Below are 15288 nucleotides of genomic sequence, written 5' to 3'. Positions count from 1 at the left end.
CTGAGGAGAGAAAAAAACACAATATGTAGTTCTCTGCTGGGCTAAAGGTCCACAGCTGGTCAGGTTTTCACCCTAGAAACTATAAAATCTGTACCATCTACAGTAATTTAGTCAATACTGTACTTTTTTTTTTTCATTGCACAGGAAAAACATTTTTTGCTCAAATTCATCTATTAGGTCTGCAGATTTCCACTGGACTTCTCAAAAATCAGAATACAAGCAGAAAGTATGCCTATATTCTGGTTATTTTAAAGGAAATTTGTGTATTAAAATTAACACTGGGCTACATTCAATTTCTAAAAGATCAACACAAAGCTGGCATCTTAAAACAGCATTTATATTCCTAACTGTAACACTGAGTTGAGTGTCCCCTTCCAAAACCAAGTTACTAATGGAGTTTTCTAATAGATACAAAAGGCTGAAAATCAAGGGAAAGAATCATGCAAAAGTTACAGGTGGGAAAAAAATAATAATCAAAAGCCAACCTTTCAAGAATTACACCCTCTTCATCAGACCACGGAAAGTGTTACTTAAGGCCCCAACCTGCAAAGAATTACCCATATGATTTGTTCCATTGACTCCCTCTGAGTTTAGCAGGACTAATCATGTTTAAGAAAGCCATTTTAAGCTTGCAGAAGTGGCATTTTTTTTCCTTCGAGTCAGATTAAAAACCTTTTGAATTCAATAGGAGTCTTTGCAATTATGTAGGGAAGAAATTTTGAAAAGATTCTCTTCAGGACTACAGTATTGCTATTACTTAAGTTCCCTTTCTGTTAATTTACTTTGCACTTTTACCAATATGTATGTTAATAGACCAAGAATTTCAAAAACAAGTACTCATTTTAAGCTTCCAAATTTAGCATACTGATTATGAACTTGACAGTCACAAGGCACCTGAGAAGGGAATACCACTCTTTCCCCCCATATGACTCTCTTTACAAGGACTCTCAACATGATGACTTAAAAATTGAAGCAACCTAATCATTATTCATATAACACCTTTACTTCTTCCATGAAGAAAAAAATCCTAGCTACTCTTCAAAACCTATTTAAAAGAAATCTATTTGATGTTATCCTGAAGATTCCACAATCTGTTAAGCATTATATAAATTTGATAATACATTAACTTTACCTGTTCAGCAAAAAATGAGATGACTGTAAATACAATAAGTGTTACTAGAACACAATGGGTCCAAAATTTGAGCTTGTCTCTATATGCCCTCCTGGACAAGGAAAGAAGGAAAGAGAAAAACAGTTTCATATATTATAAATCCAAATTTTCAAACTTTAAAGACTTTCCACTAAACATGCAAAGAGAGTTTTTTCCAGGACTTAAAGTCCAACCATTATGCGAACACTGCCAAGTCCACCACTGAAGCACATCCCCAAGTGCCACATCTACACATGAAATGTTTCCCATGAAATGCTGGACCAAAATGATCTTTTGAGATCCCTTCCAACCTAGGCTGTCCTCTGATTCAGAAAACATTTTGATTTCCAGCAGCACTTCAGCATGCTTTAACCCATCCTGGTAGGTTCATCTTTGACTACAAGCAATTCAAATTGTCTTTCTGAAGCTACGAAAAGTCTTGATGGAGGTTCTCAAAAAGGGAGTCAACAATATGTCTATTCCTCCAGTGCCAATTTCTAAAGCTAACTGCTGAAATGGGTTTGCCCCCTGCTCCCTCTGCCACTATGATCCCCACCTGTTCTTGTCACCTACAATCCTTCTGATTCCTTCCACAGTTCCTCTAATATTTTATCTTTCCTTATTAATGGTTATTTTTCATAATGCGCTGATCAGCAACAGATTTACTATATTAGACTTGTCTCATTTCTGTCACTGTACTTGTCAACCTTTTGCTTGTATTCTCCAGTCGACTACCCCAATTTCTGAAGTTATTTATAAAATGGCAAGAGATACACATAAGTCTCACATTTCATGTACAAATGAGACACACATATATCTTTTCTGATTATTATCCAGATGGTTTGGTGTTTTTTAACATTTAAAGAAACCCATAATTCCCAAATTACCTAAACAAAACAACACTTTTTCTTTGCAGTAGGTTAGGGCCAGTTGATCAAATATTAATGACAATTTAAGCACAAGGAAAACTCAAATCCTGCAGACTTCAAATTTTAGTCTATTCAGATCTTTTTCACTGTTAAGTCCTTCATGACAATAACTTGAAAACAACTTGTGTAACATACCATTCTTGGAGTTCATGCATGTGAAGGAAACGATTCCGATATTCTCTTGGCAGTTCAAATTGGGAAGGTATGGGAAACATTGATTCATAAAAATCCCTAAGCACTGCTTTCACTGTTTGAGCATCCTTATGATTGTGATCAATATTGTCATTTAGGCAAACAAATTTTCTAGAAAACAAGACGAAACTGTTAGAATATTTCTTTAGTAATATGGCAAAGGTATTGGCAACCCAATAATACAAACAGAATCCTTTTTTGATAAAGTATCCTTTTAAGACCAAAATGATCTATTTTTTATTGTTGCATTACTTTAAATTAATTTGATTTTAATTCTAAGAGAGTAAGGTTGACAGCAAGTCAAAACCTCTGAGGAATCCAGTGATAGGCCACATTTCTCTCTTCCAGTTATATAATGCTGCCATCTAATGGGCACCAGTGTATGCCCATCATAAACAGCATTATGACTTGTGTAAGGATTTTTATAGTTTTAAATTATCACAAGTACCTTAAATAACAAAGTGAGCTCCACTGTAGGAGATAAACATACTCAGTTAGTAAGATTTTACTGTGTATGCTGCATTCTTTAGAAAAAGTCAACATAAAAAGTATGGAAGATTGTATAAGAGAGGGTAAAGCTTGGTCCCCAGGCTTTGGATTACTGAGAACATTAAATAAATTGGACAAGACATGGCTTGAATCACAGATCCAAGGTTAGACTTGAATAATCAACCAAAATACAAATTACAACAACCTGGATAGAATTTATATGGAAATCACTGTGACCAAATAAGCACATGCCCAGTAATGCCTCTTGCAGAGAGTTATTTCTTACATATGAAACATACAACTATTTAAGTTACTGCAAAAAAATTGAAACTAAAGGAGCAGTTAGTGTGCTAGTCTGTTGTGTACCCTTGGCCACTCTGACCTGGTGCTTGACAACAAAAATTCCGTTTCCCACATATGGGCAAGGTTATGTGCTTTATTTATATTGTGAGATACAAGACCCCTACATTTTCCCCAGAGGCAGAAATCATATCTGGTGACATATGCCTTGTCATTGCTAACCTTTGTAAATAAGTAGTTCTGGTCAGCTGTATTCTCTATAGTATGGTATGCTCTTTCAAAGAGCAAAGTTCAGACTTCCTACATGAGGCTGGAAATAAGCAGAACCCTATAGCATGTGTAGCAGCCCACACAGGGAATTACCACTGAATGGTAGTGTATTGAATCTGGCATAATTGTTAACCTCGCTCTAGACAGTTACGTGCAGGGGATAAACAGTCATTCGAATTGTTACATCTGAGAAGAACAAAATACGCCTCTCCAAAAATGAGCAGGCTCTATCTACCCTATCAAGTAATACCATGCAAAGCAGCTGGTTATGGCAATCATGTCTACACTATAAGCTATTTGGGAGTTCACTCTGGACTATCCCTGACCTTGTCCATTGGACTGGCAGCTCATTAGCCCTGGGAAGGCAGTAGCTGCACTCCTGGAGTATATATCCCTGTTTAGCTTCATCTAAAAGAGATGCAGTTTACAGACAGAGGTTGCTACACACAGCAAACCAAACCACAGTATGTGGGAGTGATGAGGATATTAGCCTGTTTCTAATGGAAAGACTGTTTTAATCCATTCAAAAGAAACTAAACATGACATTCTTCTGGATATTTCCAAATTAATGCCTAGACAATTAATGCTCACTTTGCCTTAAGGATGCAAACCAAACATTTTAGGCAGATCAGTAAGTGATTAGTTCATTCCAAGACAGGCAACAAATGCCTGTTTTTAGAGACTGGGGGTAATTACTGGTTTATATGCAATGAAAAGATAGTAAAGAGAAGGAAATGGCATGCCTACATAACTGTGCCAGCTCTCCTTTGCTAACAAGGTACAACTAGAGTACTGCGCTATATCTTGCAGGAATACAGCCCAAGAAATTGACTCAACCTCACTTCATAAACTTGAACACTGAAGGTGAGAAACTCATGTTACCTGCCCTCTTTGGGCCTGACAAGGCTTGAAATCACACCTACCTTGAAAAAAAACCCTCCTAGCCAGCAGACAAAGAAATAGAGAACAAAGGGAAAGCAGAAGGATGAGCTAGAGCACTGCCTACTTTTCCTTTGAAAGAGGTCATTGTGGAAACTGGAATTTAGGAGTTATGTGGCCAGAAGGCACTCTTGTAGCAATAGATACAAACCACCTTAAGCTGAAAAATGTCTCAAGACTAGCATTTCCCTTTCTGAATGAATGACCTAGTAAAAGCAGTACAGTATGAAAGGAAAGTGAGAACCTGCTCTCTATCTATAAATACAAATAATGGTGTAGTGTTAAAGGCACCTGAGATTACCCAATAACTTGCTGCGACCAAAGGAGGTTTCACTTTCCCTGGCCCAAGGTACCTGGTTCTATGTTTCTCCTTGCTCTGTCTTTTGACACTTGTCAGACCCCTTCTTGAGGCCAAACTCGTTAAACTGGCAGAGAACTCTGGTTTTCTAAAGACAGAAGCAAGAGAAGGAAGGAGAGGAGAGAAGTGGAGGCACCTGTCCCACTTCTAAGACAGTTAGCTACTAAATTATCTCACAGTGTCTTCTCAACCCCCAGTTTTATGCAGCGGACAGGTCTACAGTTAAATGCTTCTGCAAAGAAGTTTCAGGCTCGAGTCCCAAACATAGCACACTTTGCTTTGCAAGGTGGTTGCTGTGAAATGTATTCCAGGACATAGATTTTCTCCATTTACCTCACAGTCATTTCAGAAGCCTAAGTCAACACTACAGACTCTACTCTCAGATTTGAGTACCTAAACCTCTTACCCCTCCAGAGTAAAAAACAGAGGACTACCTTCCAGCTTTTACTTGTTTCTCATCAAATATTAAGAAATAAAATAATATTAATACTTCTTGCCATATTGTAAAAGAGCATGAAAGCACAACGAATACACAAAACTGATTTTGTAACAAAATAATACACACCTAAGTTTTAGTATAAAATACCTACACAAAGCAGATTCAAAAGCTCTTCCTTTAACTGGCTACAATATAAACTGTGTGTCCTCTAAAATGGCAAAAATGAAAGTTTCAAAAATAGCTGAAGTTTAAGTTTTCAAAGACTTTAGATATATCAAAATATAACAAATTACTGAGATAATTCTTAACATAACAGAGAGGGGAGTCACTTAGCTTCAGTCAAACAGAAAAATTAGAAGTACTTTTGGTTCAAATCAGGCTTAGCTTTGTTTAGAAATACATGACAATAAATTATTCTTTCAACACACAAAAAGTTTAAACAGTCAAAGCAGAAAATTAAAACCACCTCACAACTTCATCACAAAAAAATCACAAAACAGGATACCTGGGATTTTTTCGTATGTCATCCAGCTGACCAACTACATGAGAAACATTTGTGCGAATCATTTTGAAGGCAATTTCCTCTTCTCCCATGATTTCAAACCTTAATGTTAAAATAATAGTTATACATTAATAAAACAACCTGAAGTCTAGTTCAATAAATACTAATCTTGAATTTAACATAACTTAGTAACATTTCTAATCTGACTAGCCAATCTTCATTACAATTTGCCATTTGCTTTCTATCAATATATTTACATTTTCTGGCCACTGCTCTTGCACAGAATCACTTTCCTGTAGATTTATTAGTAACCACCAATAAATTGAAGATCTGAATTCTAACAGAAAGTATAAAAACTATGAGCATCTGACCCCAGGTTAACAGTCTTACTAGCGGGACTACACTTATATTTTTTACCTTTCTTGTCTTGATATAAGAAAACACCTTGCTGGCTCCTTGAAGTCTCAGTGGAAACAACATAATCCGTTTATAAAGATCACAAAATTAATATAATCATTTAGCACATACCCTAATGATATAAAAACATTACCATAAGTCAGTTTAAGTACAGCAAATCCTTGCCCCCCATTTTTCAATCTCATTTGTTGGTCAGCTTTTCAGTTTTAGCAGAAACTCTTCTGGGAAGGGAAATAATTACAAAGTTTACAGCACAACTGGATGTTCCATAAATTAATGTATAACAACACCCAGAAGTGGTCCTAAGCAGCATCTGTAACCTTCTTTCATTCTACAGAGTTTTTAGCCACTCCTGGGGCAACCACGTGTGTGAGAGACCACCCGGCCCTGCTCAACACTGCTGGTGAGAACAGGAGCCAAGGCTGTAAGCTCCAGCCAGCAAACAGCCTCACTGGCCTGCAATTGTTTGCAGGTTTCATAGAGTCACAGAATATGCTGAGCTGAAAAGGGCTCATCAGGGTCAAGTCCAACTCCCAGCCCTGCACAGACACAACATGTGTCTGAGAGCATTGTCCAAACACTTCTTGAAATAAGACAGGTTTGGTTCTGTGACCACTTCCCTGGGGAGCGAGTTCCAGTGCCCAATCACCCTCTGGGTGAAGAACCTTTTCCTGATATTCAACCCAAACTTCCTCTGACTCAGCTTCATGCCATTTCCTTGAGTCCTGTCACTGATCACGAGAGGAAAGAGATCGGTACTTGCCCCACAACTTCCCATTTCAGAGAAGAAATATTTAAGAGAACCTGATCTCAGTCAAATCTCTGCAGATACAAGCATTCAAACAAATGTATGGTCACGATTGTGTTTGTTCTATCCTTTTCCAAGGGGGATGGAACAGTTTTTCTCATCCGTCTCCTTCCCTACTTCTCATTCCTCCTCCTCCTCACAGGAAAACAAGGTAATTAAGTCTAAAACGCTTTTTCTGTTCTCTTTTTCATGCTTCAGTAGGAGAAAGGATGAAGTAGATTTACAACTTCTAGGTACAGGACCAGCTCTGTCCTCCTGTTTATGCTACTTTAACTGTCCTCACTCATTACACACAGTGAGTTTATACAGCCATCTAAACATACTCTAGCTTACTATTGTACAACACAAATTAGGATATGGCCCAAGAGAGCACAAGCAACACGGAAATATTTAGTCTACTAAATAACAAACCACCTCATTCTGCATGATGAAATATCCACAAATTAATAACTATGTTTCTTTAGTTCCACTGTTAAAATAAATCAAGCTAAGATTTGTTAGCAGACACATACAATCTTTGGTTATGTATGCATTTATCATCTTCTTACAGCTTTACAAAATGTAACACAGCTTTTCACAGGATTACAACAACATACCTGTATTTGTTTTTGTCCTTGTATGCCTTACGAATTCTGTCAGTCACAGGTTTGCAATTAGTCACTAGGTTTTTGGTTACTGGAGGCTGCAAGAAAACAGTTTAGATTATAGGTTACTAAAAACCAGAGTCTGTTATAAAGATGTGCTTTGTAGAAAAACAGTTGGAGAGGCCTGCATATGCTTTACTCTCCTGCAAGCAAAAGCAATAGTTTCTTGATCAACAGTTGAGGGAAAAACCAAACAATACTGGTGCATAACATCACAATTTCCCATGCATGTAGGTAATATATGAAAACTATAGGGGTTTTTTGTGGTTTTTTTTTTTTTTTTTTGGCAAAAAACATTGCAACTTCTAGATTTCATTCTCAATCAAATATTCAGAAATTGTAACTCCTTTGACAGATATTCCTCTGATAAAGGCTACCAGTAACACTGGCCAGGTAAACTCTGTGCAACAGCTGATTCGGTATGTTGAAACATACATGAGTTCATCTGGTCCAACTTCCCTGCTCACGCAGGGCTACTTGGTGACAGTTGCTCAGGACTATGCCCAGACAGTTTCTGAGTATCTCCAAGGAGGGACACTGTCCATAAACAGGCAACATACACCCTCACATTAAAAAAAAAAAAAAAGTTTTCTGATGTTCAGAGGGAAACTCCTGTGTTCAGTCCATGCTCAGTGACTCTGGTTCTGCTACTCAGCACCGCTGAGAAGAGCCTGGCTCTGTCTCCTTTGTGCCCTTTGTTGAGATATTTTAATACACTGAAGAGATTCCCCCTTGAGACTACTCTTTAGGTTTAACAGTCCCAGCTCTGTCTTCTCAAAAGAAATGCTCCAGCCTCTCAATCATGGTCCTTCACTGGACTCCATCCAGGATGTCCATGTGACCTTTGTACCGAGAAGCCTGGAACTGGACCCACCATTCCAGATATGGCCTTACCAGTGCGGAGTGGAAAGGAACGGTCACCTTCCTTGACCTGCTGGCAACACTTCCTGTAATACAACCCAGGCTACCATTAGCCTTCTAAGCAGCAAGGTCACACTGCTGGCTCATATTCCATTTGGTGTCCCCCAGGATCCCCAGGCCCTTTTCTGCCAAGCCGTGTTCCAGCTGGGTCGTGCCCAGCATAATACTCCTGCATGGGGCTTTTCCTTCCCGGAGTAGGTTTTTGCACCTCTCCTTGGTGAACTTCATGAGGTTCCTTTCAGCCCATTTTTGGATATTAAAATACGGGAGTCTGAAGTCTTCAAATTCTAAAGATGTCCAGCTGGTAGTTTGGTGGGTTTTTTTTATTTTATTTTGGTTTTATATACATGGGTTATAATTCAGATAAAGACTTGTCAGAGAGGTATTGATCTTTATCTTTTTGGTTCACAACATAAACTTTCCTAACAAGGATGGACTTTTTAAATCCCAATTATAATAACATTCTAAAACTCAGTTTTCCTCCGCTTTTAAAGAAAATTAAGGGGTTTTAAGGTAGGAAGTAGCTTGTAAAATTTTCTTTTGTAACACTTCATATACACACAAGTAGTAGTTTTTCTAACTATTTTCCCTCTAGAAATCAAACCAGCTTTTAAACCACAGTAAATACATACTCAAAGAAAACAAGTATTTTTAAGACCAGTGTTTCTTACCAGATTTGGATCATAATACGCTTCCTGAGTCGGAGGAATAATGTGGATCTGAGTAATGTTGGCAGGAAGAGCTTTAGAGCAATTTATTAGCATTTGTTCTAGACCTGTCAAATCCTAACAGAAAGAAAAGGAAAAAAGCCACATATAATCCTGTTTTCTCATTGACATAGTTCTAAAAATCCAGAGTACACAGACATATTCAATGTTATCTACAAAAGAAATTTCCACAAAAAGACTAAATATTCAGCAGATCCCATTTCAGTAACTGCTAAGTCATGGGACTCCCTATACACCCAGAGTAAAGTAAATGGTCAGTGCAAGGTTGAATTGAGAGCAGATAAAACATGACTTCATTTCATTTACAACTAAAAACACACCTGTACTGACAATGTCAGGACAGTACATAATTCCCAAATCAACACTGGCATATTAAATCCCAAATTAAACAAACAGACAGAAAAGTGAACTGAAAGGACAGGAAGATTTTCTGATTAAGGTACAGGCCAGGAACACACTAAAGTAGCGCTGTGTTCCAGCTATGCCAATCATTTTGTGCACTGTCACAAACAGATTATTTCACTGGTTTGTCCCACTTCCTCTCTGTAAAGCAGAAACAGTCCATTTCATTCTCTACCTGCCTCTCTAAGACAGCAAGTCTTAGTGTCTGTTTATCAGATTCCTAGAAAAACAGAGGCATGACTCTTTGTATATGGGCATACTGTTTATTAGTATGACTTCTTTGCTACCCTTCTTCTCAATTCTTTCTTTAGACCTCAAGTTCCTCAGGGCAAGAACCATCTTTTACTGTGTGCAGGAACTAGACTAAGCACAGCAGGATCCAACTCTACACAGTGAACATTTTTTCTGACAAACTTACACTGCTTTCTCGAGCTGGGATACCAGTGAGCCATTTTTCTGATGCTGCTCTAACTCAATTTAATTGCAGACTCCACAGAACACTGATAAAGTAGAACACAATGTTATATGCTCTACATAGTATTTAAAAATTGCTAAACGTTACAGATGCTATAAGCAAGGATAAATAAAGATTTGAATCCTTCTATGTTAAGAATTTTTGACTTTAAAACTGAAATTACTCTGAAAGCTATTGGTAAGAGTACCTGCAAACTTAGTGGTAGTTCATGGATTCTCGTGGCCAACGTGCGAATCTCTCGGTCAGACAAGATGCCTGACTGGTCCGTATCAATCTCATCAAAGATCTGAGAGATGTTCAGTGGCTGAACTGCACTCATAAGATAGTAGAAGTATGAAAAAGCAAACTGCATATCTTCTGAGTGCCGCACTTTGTGAAATGATGTCTTGTCAAACTCCTCAGGAAACCTAGATAAGAAGAAAAACTAATTTAGCACTCCAGTTCCTTGAAGCAAAACACTCCTTACCTATAAATAATTTCTTATCTAGAATTTTGAAAGGTCTTCAAAAGTCTCCTTATTTTAGCACGACTAGCATGTGGTAATAAATTTCTTATTTCTTTTTTCAAAATCTAATTTTAACGAGTGGCCATTAATACACTGGAAACAGCTCCAGCAAAGCAGCAACAGAAATGCGGAATTACTTGCACTTTTTCATTATTTCAAACAAACCCACACTCACATATCCTGCAGCTCTTGCATAACAGTGCGGTCAATCATGTGAGGCATATGAGCAGGGACTTTACGAGATGTAAATCCAAACTTGCTGTTTAAAAGTTTATTTACATATCGAAGGGAATCAGCAAAGGTATCTTTCAGCTGCCTTCCAAAATGCTTGCCTTCAGTAAAGTACGACATTTGTTTGAGTAATGACTCTTCTTCCTAAAGAGCAGGGCAGGCACAAATCAAGGTTATCTTACTGAAAAAAGGTAGAAAACATTACACACACAGGAAAAATGACATTTCAGCCAGGTGCCAACTCTGCAATATGTGGAAATGGGAAGAGAACTTTTGAATATTTTTCTTCACATTCCTTAGTTCTCTTTAAAAAGAGAACATAAAAGGTAACCTTTTCCTTAAAGCTTTCATGCTTTGAGGAAAACTATAAAAGGTGTCCTTAATATTTATGCTCCGACACCTCGCACACAATTAAGTCCTTGTTTGTCATCAGATTTATTTGTAATATTGCCCTCTTTTTTTGCTGGTTATTCATCCATATTTGATAAAATGAAATCCTATGAATATAAAAAGATTCCTCAAGCAAAATTCAATCTCAGATGAACAGAAAGAGATAGTACTTTACAAGCATGCCCCATTTGCTATTTGGAAAAGGGCAAAGCAGTTGCTACCAACCGAAGCACAGTCTGTCTGCTCTTCTAGAGGTTTTCAAAACCAAGCCAAAATGCTTTGGCTGGAAGCAGAGGAAATTTCCTACACATTTTCTTGACACAGCTGAGATATGCAGCATCTTTGCAGGCTTTTAATTTCACTTCTAGAACATAAATATTTATTATTATACCTATTTTCTACATTTTTTAAACATAAACTGGATCCAAATTTGTATAAATGCTACCAAAACAAAATTTAAGCTTTCTTTTATAGTGCTATATATATCTGAACAGTAGCATTGTGCCAACATACAATGAATAAAAAGTGAATTTCACAAAGAAAGGGAACAGAAATGGTTATTTGGCTTTAACCACCTAGCTAAGAGAGGCCCAGATCATAAACAAATTAGACTTTATGTGAGAAGTCAAAAGTAGCTTTCAAAAAATATCAGCATTTGCCTCAAAGGCAAAACACACTCCAAATATATAGATCATATTAACAGTATTCCACTAAATGCAGAAAGATGCAACTATTCCAATAAGCAATGACATTAAGATACTCACATCAAGAAGGTCCTGGAAATACTTCTTTTTCTCCCATGGCAAAAAGCCTTGGTAACTTCCAGCATAAGACTGTAATTTTCTTCCCACTAGCCCCTCCCTTTTATTTGTATCCACCTGCTCCTGCTCTTTTCCGCCTTCCATTCCCTGTGCGCCTTCTCTAGTATCTAAATTCCCAGTATGTTTTGATTTCTGTGTTTCCCTTAATATGAGTGCATTCAATACTTTTTCTCGAGTTTCATTTTTTTTCCCCATGCTCTGGGAAGGTAGCGTGGCTTTAGGCTTTCCTTTATAAATAGATGCGTTTGTGTTCATTGTCACAAGAGTCCCCTTTGTTCCCACAGGCCTTGAAGAAACTTCTTCATTTGCTTTTATTGTTTTTACTTTGCCAGTATTTACACCTTTATAAGGCTTCTGCAAGCTGGTATGGTTCTTCGGATCTTCTGAATGATTATGCACACCCTTGTTTTCCAGGCCTATAATACTCTTCACTGTAGTTAAGAATTGGAAAGGTCTCAGGAGAGCAGCCTTGGATAGATTAAATCCTTTCTGAGTGATATCACCATTTAGTAGTTTTAAGTCCAGGTTCTTCAGTTCCAGCTGAACATTTTCAGGAAGAAGAGACACATTTACTGATGGTATTATCAACTCTTCCTGCAGACTCTCTTTTGTGCCATTTTGACGTCTCCTGACTTGTGGAAAGCGTTTTTCTTCAGGAATATCCTCAAATATCATTTCAGCTTCTGGTACTGAAGTTATACTTTTAAAATCAGAGTTGGATTTTTGCGTGGAAGTTGTGTTCGGTTTTGGTTCCTCTCTAGTATCAACTTCAACAGCTACTTGCATTTTGAACTCTTCATCGTTTTTATTTAGGAACGTAAGGTTAAAATAGATCACAGTTGCATTCATGCCACTATGCATTATGAGGTGGATAGTCTTCCATTTGTTAGCAACCGAAGCATGTCGGATGATTGGATTATCACTGTATGAACCCTCGATTCCTTTCTTGGCTATTTCGCTGAAGCTGAAGTAGGGCAGACATTCACCTTTAGGAACAACATAGTAGGTCTGATTAAGCTGAAGTGTCACCTTGTACATCTCTTCAAAGTGATCTGGAAAAGAAACAAAACCATGAAACAAATTTCTGTCAATTTCCAGCGTGATATTTATCTTTCACTCTTTTTTAAATTGTAATATGCCCAGCTAGGTTCACTGTAATAGCAGGGAGACAGCTCTGTGAAAGAACACTTACTATAGCTTCCAGTTACTTGCTTGCTTATCTTCAGCAATGGATGACTAGGACATACTCAAATATATAAAGCTCCCAGACATTCCTATACTTATTCTAAAACCCAGTATAATTTATCACTCTTTGTCTCCACCTGAAGAACCTTAGTGGGTCATTTCACACGCTACTTAAAATTCTGTATCAGTCATAAGTAGCCTGCCCCACATTACATTTTTATCACATTTTAGGAGATTACCGTTACACTGACTGGATTTCACTGCTACACTTCATCTTGATTTGAAACTTCTAAAATCAGATAGGCTGAATGGAAGTTCTCCCTCCCACAGCACAACAGAATAAATTCTGTCAACTCTCGTATGAACAAAACCTCGCTGCCAGCAACAGAATTGCCAGTAACACATTTGTCTGAGCTGAGATGCAGGAGAGCCTCTGCTCTTCCAAAGAGGCCAAATTCTTCCCCTGACTATACTAGACAGCACTTTCAGTGATTTCATTCATTCCTGCTAGTCTTTCATAACCAAATAAACTTCAGACAAGTTCACAGGTGACTGAGAACAGCCTTTGGCAAGAGCCCAGAGGCAGACTTGAACTCACACTGTCAGCATCAGAGACTTCTTTAATTTTTTTAAAACTGCTATAGGCATCATAAGTTCAACTGTCCCTATTCAGGTAGAGACACTTTGTGTAACTGAAATGTCATTTCTCCACTTAAAATGTAAGTCTCTTGGGGCAGGGAATGTAATGCTTGCTGCTTCATAAGGTATCAAGTCTCCACCCATGCTTGGTCACCATTAAACAAAGCAGCACATAATATTGATCCAGGTTTGGATTAGTGAGTACAAGAACCACCCGACTTCTTTTTTAGCTGCTACCAGCCCTTCTCCACAGCACTGTACAGGGTGTCTTAGCCCAGTCTGAGAGTAATGTTGAACCAAAAAGGTCAGGTAACTCAAGAGAATCTCTACAGAAAGTTTACCAGTGATGCATTTTACATACCCTGGCCACAGTCACCAGCATCAAATCCACACGAGAGGACATTGCAGGCCTGATCACAGAATTTGTCTGCCAGCCAGGAATTAGCACAGCCTTGGTTACAGTATGAAACACCACTTATTCCTGCACCAAACTGCCATGGTGGTCCATTCCCAATACCTCCAACTGCACCTCCACCAGCAACATAGCGACTACCCCCACTGTTACCTAAAGAAAAAAAAACAAACACACCAGAAATAAGAACTTCAAATGAAGGAAAAAACTCACATTTTAAGCCACAGTGTTGAATCTAGACTGAAAACTCAACAATCAGCAGTGAAATTAAAAAGGAGTCAAATAATATATAAAACTGTATATACATTATACAATAATACATTATACATTTCAAACCCCTTCCTTTCAGCTAAATTTGGTACCTAAATAAGAATTTTCCTATGCCCTCCTATTTCCTGTCATCTATAAATTTGTACATAAATTTGTAGTTTGCAAGAAATAAGGTTTTCATCGGTAAGTCTTTTTTGTTATTATTAAAGGAGGCAAATTTTATAGTTAGAGGAAAATGAAAAAGTACAGAATTATTCTCGTAAGGAAAAAAAAACAGTTCAATTTTCTAAATTTAACATTGCTGTCTTACCAATGCAATCACCTCCATCCCAATCACATGCTGAGTTATTACAGGCTTTATCACAGTAACCATCTTTAATCCATGAGCCAGGACATCCCTCAGCACAGTTTGGCACAGGCCAAGTCAAGTAAACCTGGAACAATATGACAGTCTGAGACAAGGACTCAAAAAACTGAAGTCAATTGAGCTTGTTTCTTGAAATATGGAGACTTAAAATAATGCCTCCCTGTGTGCTGTGCCTTAAGATTTCAGAAAGCTTTACAAACAGCATTTAAACCCTATCATATGTGAAATAAATGTTATTAGTTTCAAACAGAATGAAGAAATGAAGAATTCTCAAGGCCATACAGCCAAGCAGCAATGGCCAGAAATAGAAAGCAGGACTTCCCAAATCTACTTCTGCAAACCACAGACCAATGAAAATTAGCATCTTCTCTTTTGTCAGAGAGGAAGGGTAAACTTTATTCTGAAATAGCTGCGCAGTTCACTTGTTCTCCTGACTCAAAATGTTTCTTCATTACTAACCAGTCATGAGATAAGCAGCACATGTTGAACATAATCCCTGAAGCAT

The 15288-nt window shown here is 37.7% G+C and overlaps 1 protein-coding gene across 4 annotated transcripts in view; it reads right to left on the bottom strand.

The window, feature by feature from the left end:
* Positions 1-15288, bottom strand: part of GNPTAB (N-acetylglucosamine-1-phosphate transferase subunits alpha and beta) — a 42081-nt gene that overhangs the window by 1252 nt on the left and 25541 nt on the right. For 2 of the 4 annotated variants that reach the window (XM_050323492.1, XM_050323495.1), the window contains 11 exons: positions 14727-14850; positions 14096-14299; positions 11854-12962; positions 10644-10843; positions 10151-10370; positions 9030-9143; positions 7390-7475; positions 5572-5670; positions 4623-4715; positions 2215-2382; positions 1133-1223 (listed from right to left, as the gene is read on the bottom strand). In XM_050323492.1, coding sequence (XP_050179449.1) covers positions 1133-1223; positions 2215-2382; positions 4623-4715; positions 5572-5670; positions 7390-7475; positions 9030-9143; positions 10151-10370; positions 10644-10843; positions 11854-12962; positions 14096-14299; positions 14727-14850 — 2508 coding nt within the window. Of the gene's footprint in view, positions 1-485; positions 544-1132; positions 1224-2214; positions 2383-4622; positions 4716-5571; positions 5671-7389; positions 7476-9029; positions 9144-10150; positions 10371-10643; positions 10844-11853; positions 12963-14095; positions 14300-14726; positions 14851-15288 lie in introns of all 4 variants that reach the window. The other 2 variants (XM_050323493.1, XM_050323494.1) reach the window with 2 other exon arrangements.

This window comes from Myiozetetes cayanensis, unplaced genomic scaffold (genome assembly GCF_022539395.1).
Source record: "Myiozetetes cayanensis isolate MyiCay16 unplaced genomic scaffold, myiCay2020 scf3, whole genome shotgun sequence".
NCBI classification, from domain to species: domain Eukaryota; kingdom Metazoa; phylum Chordata; class Aves; order Passeriformes; family Tyrannidae; genus Myiozetetes; species Myiozetetes cayanensis.
The sequence above is the reverse complement of the archived record's forward strand: the minus strand, read 5'-3'. Positions and strand labels throughout refer to the sequence as shown.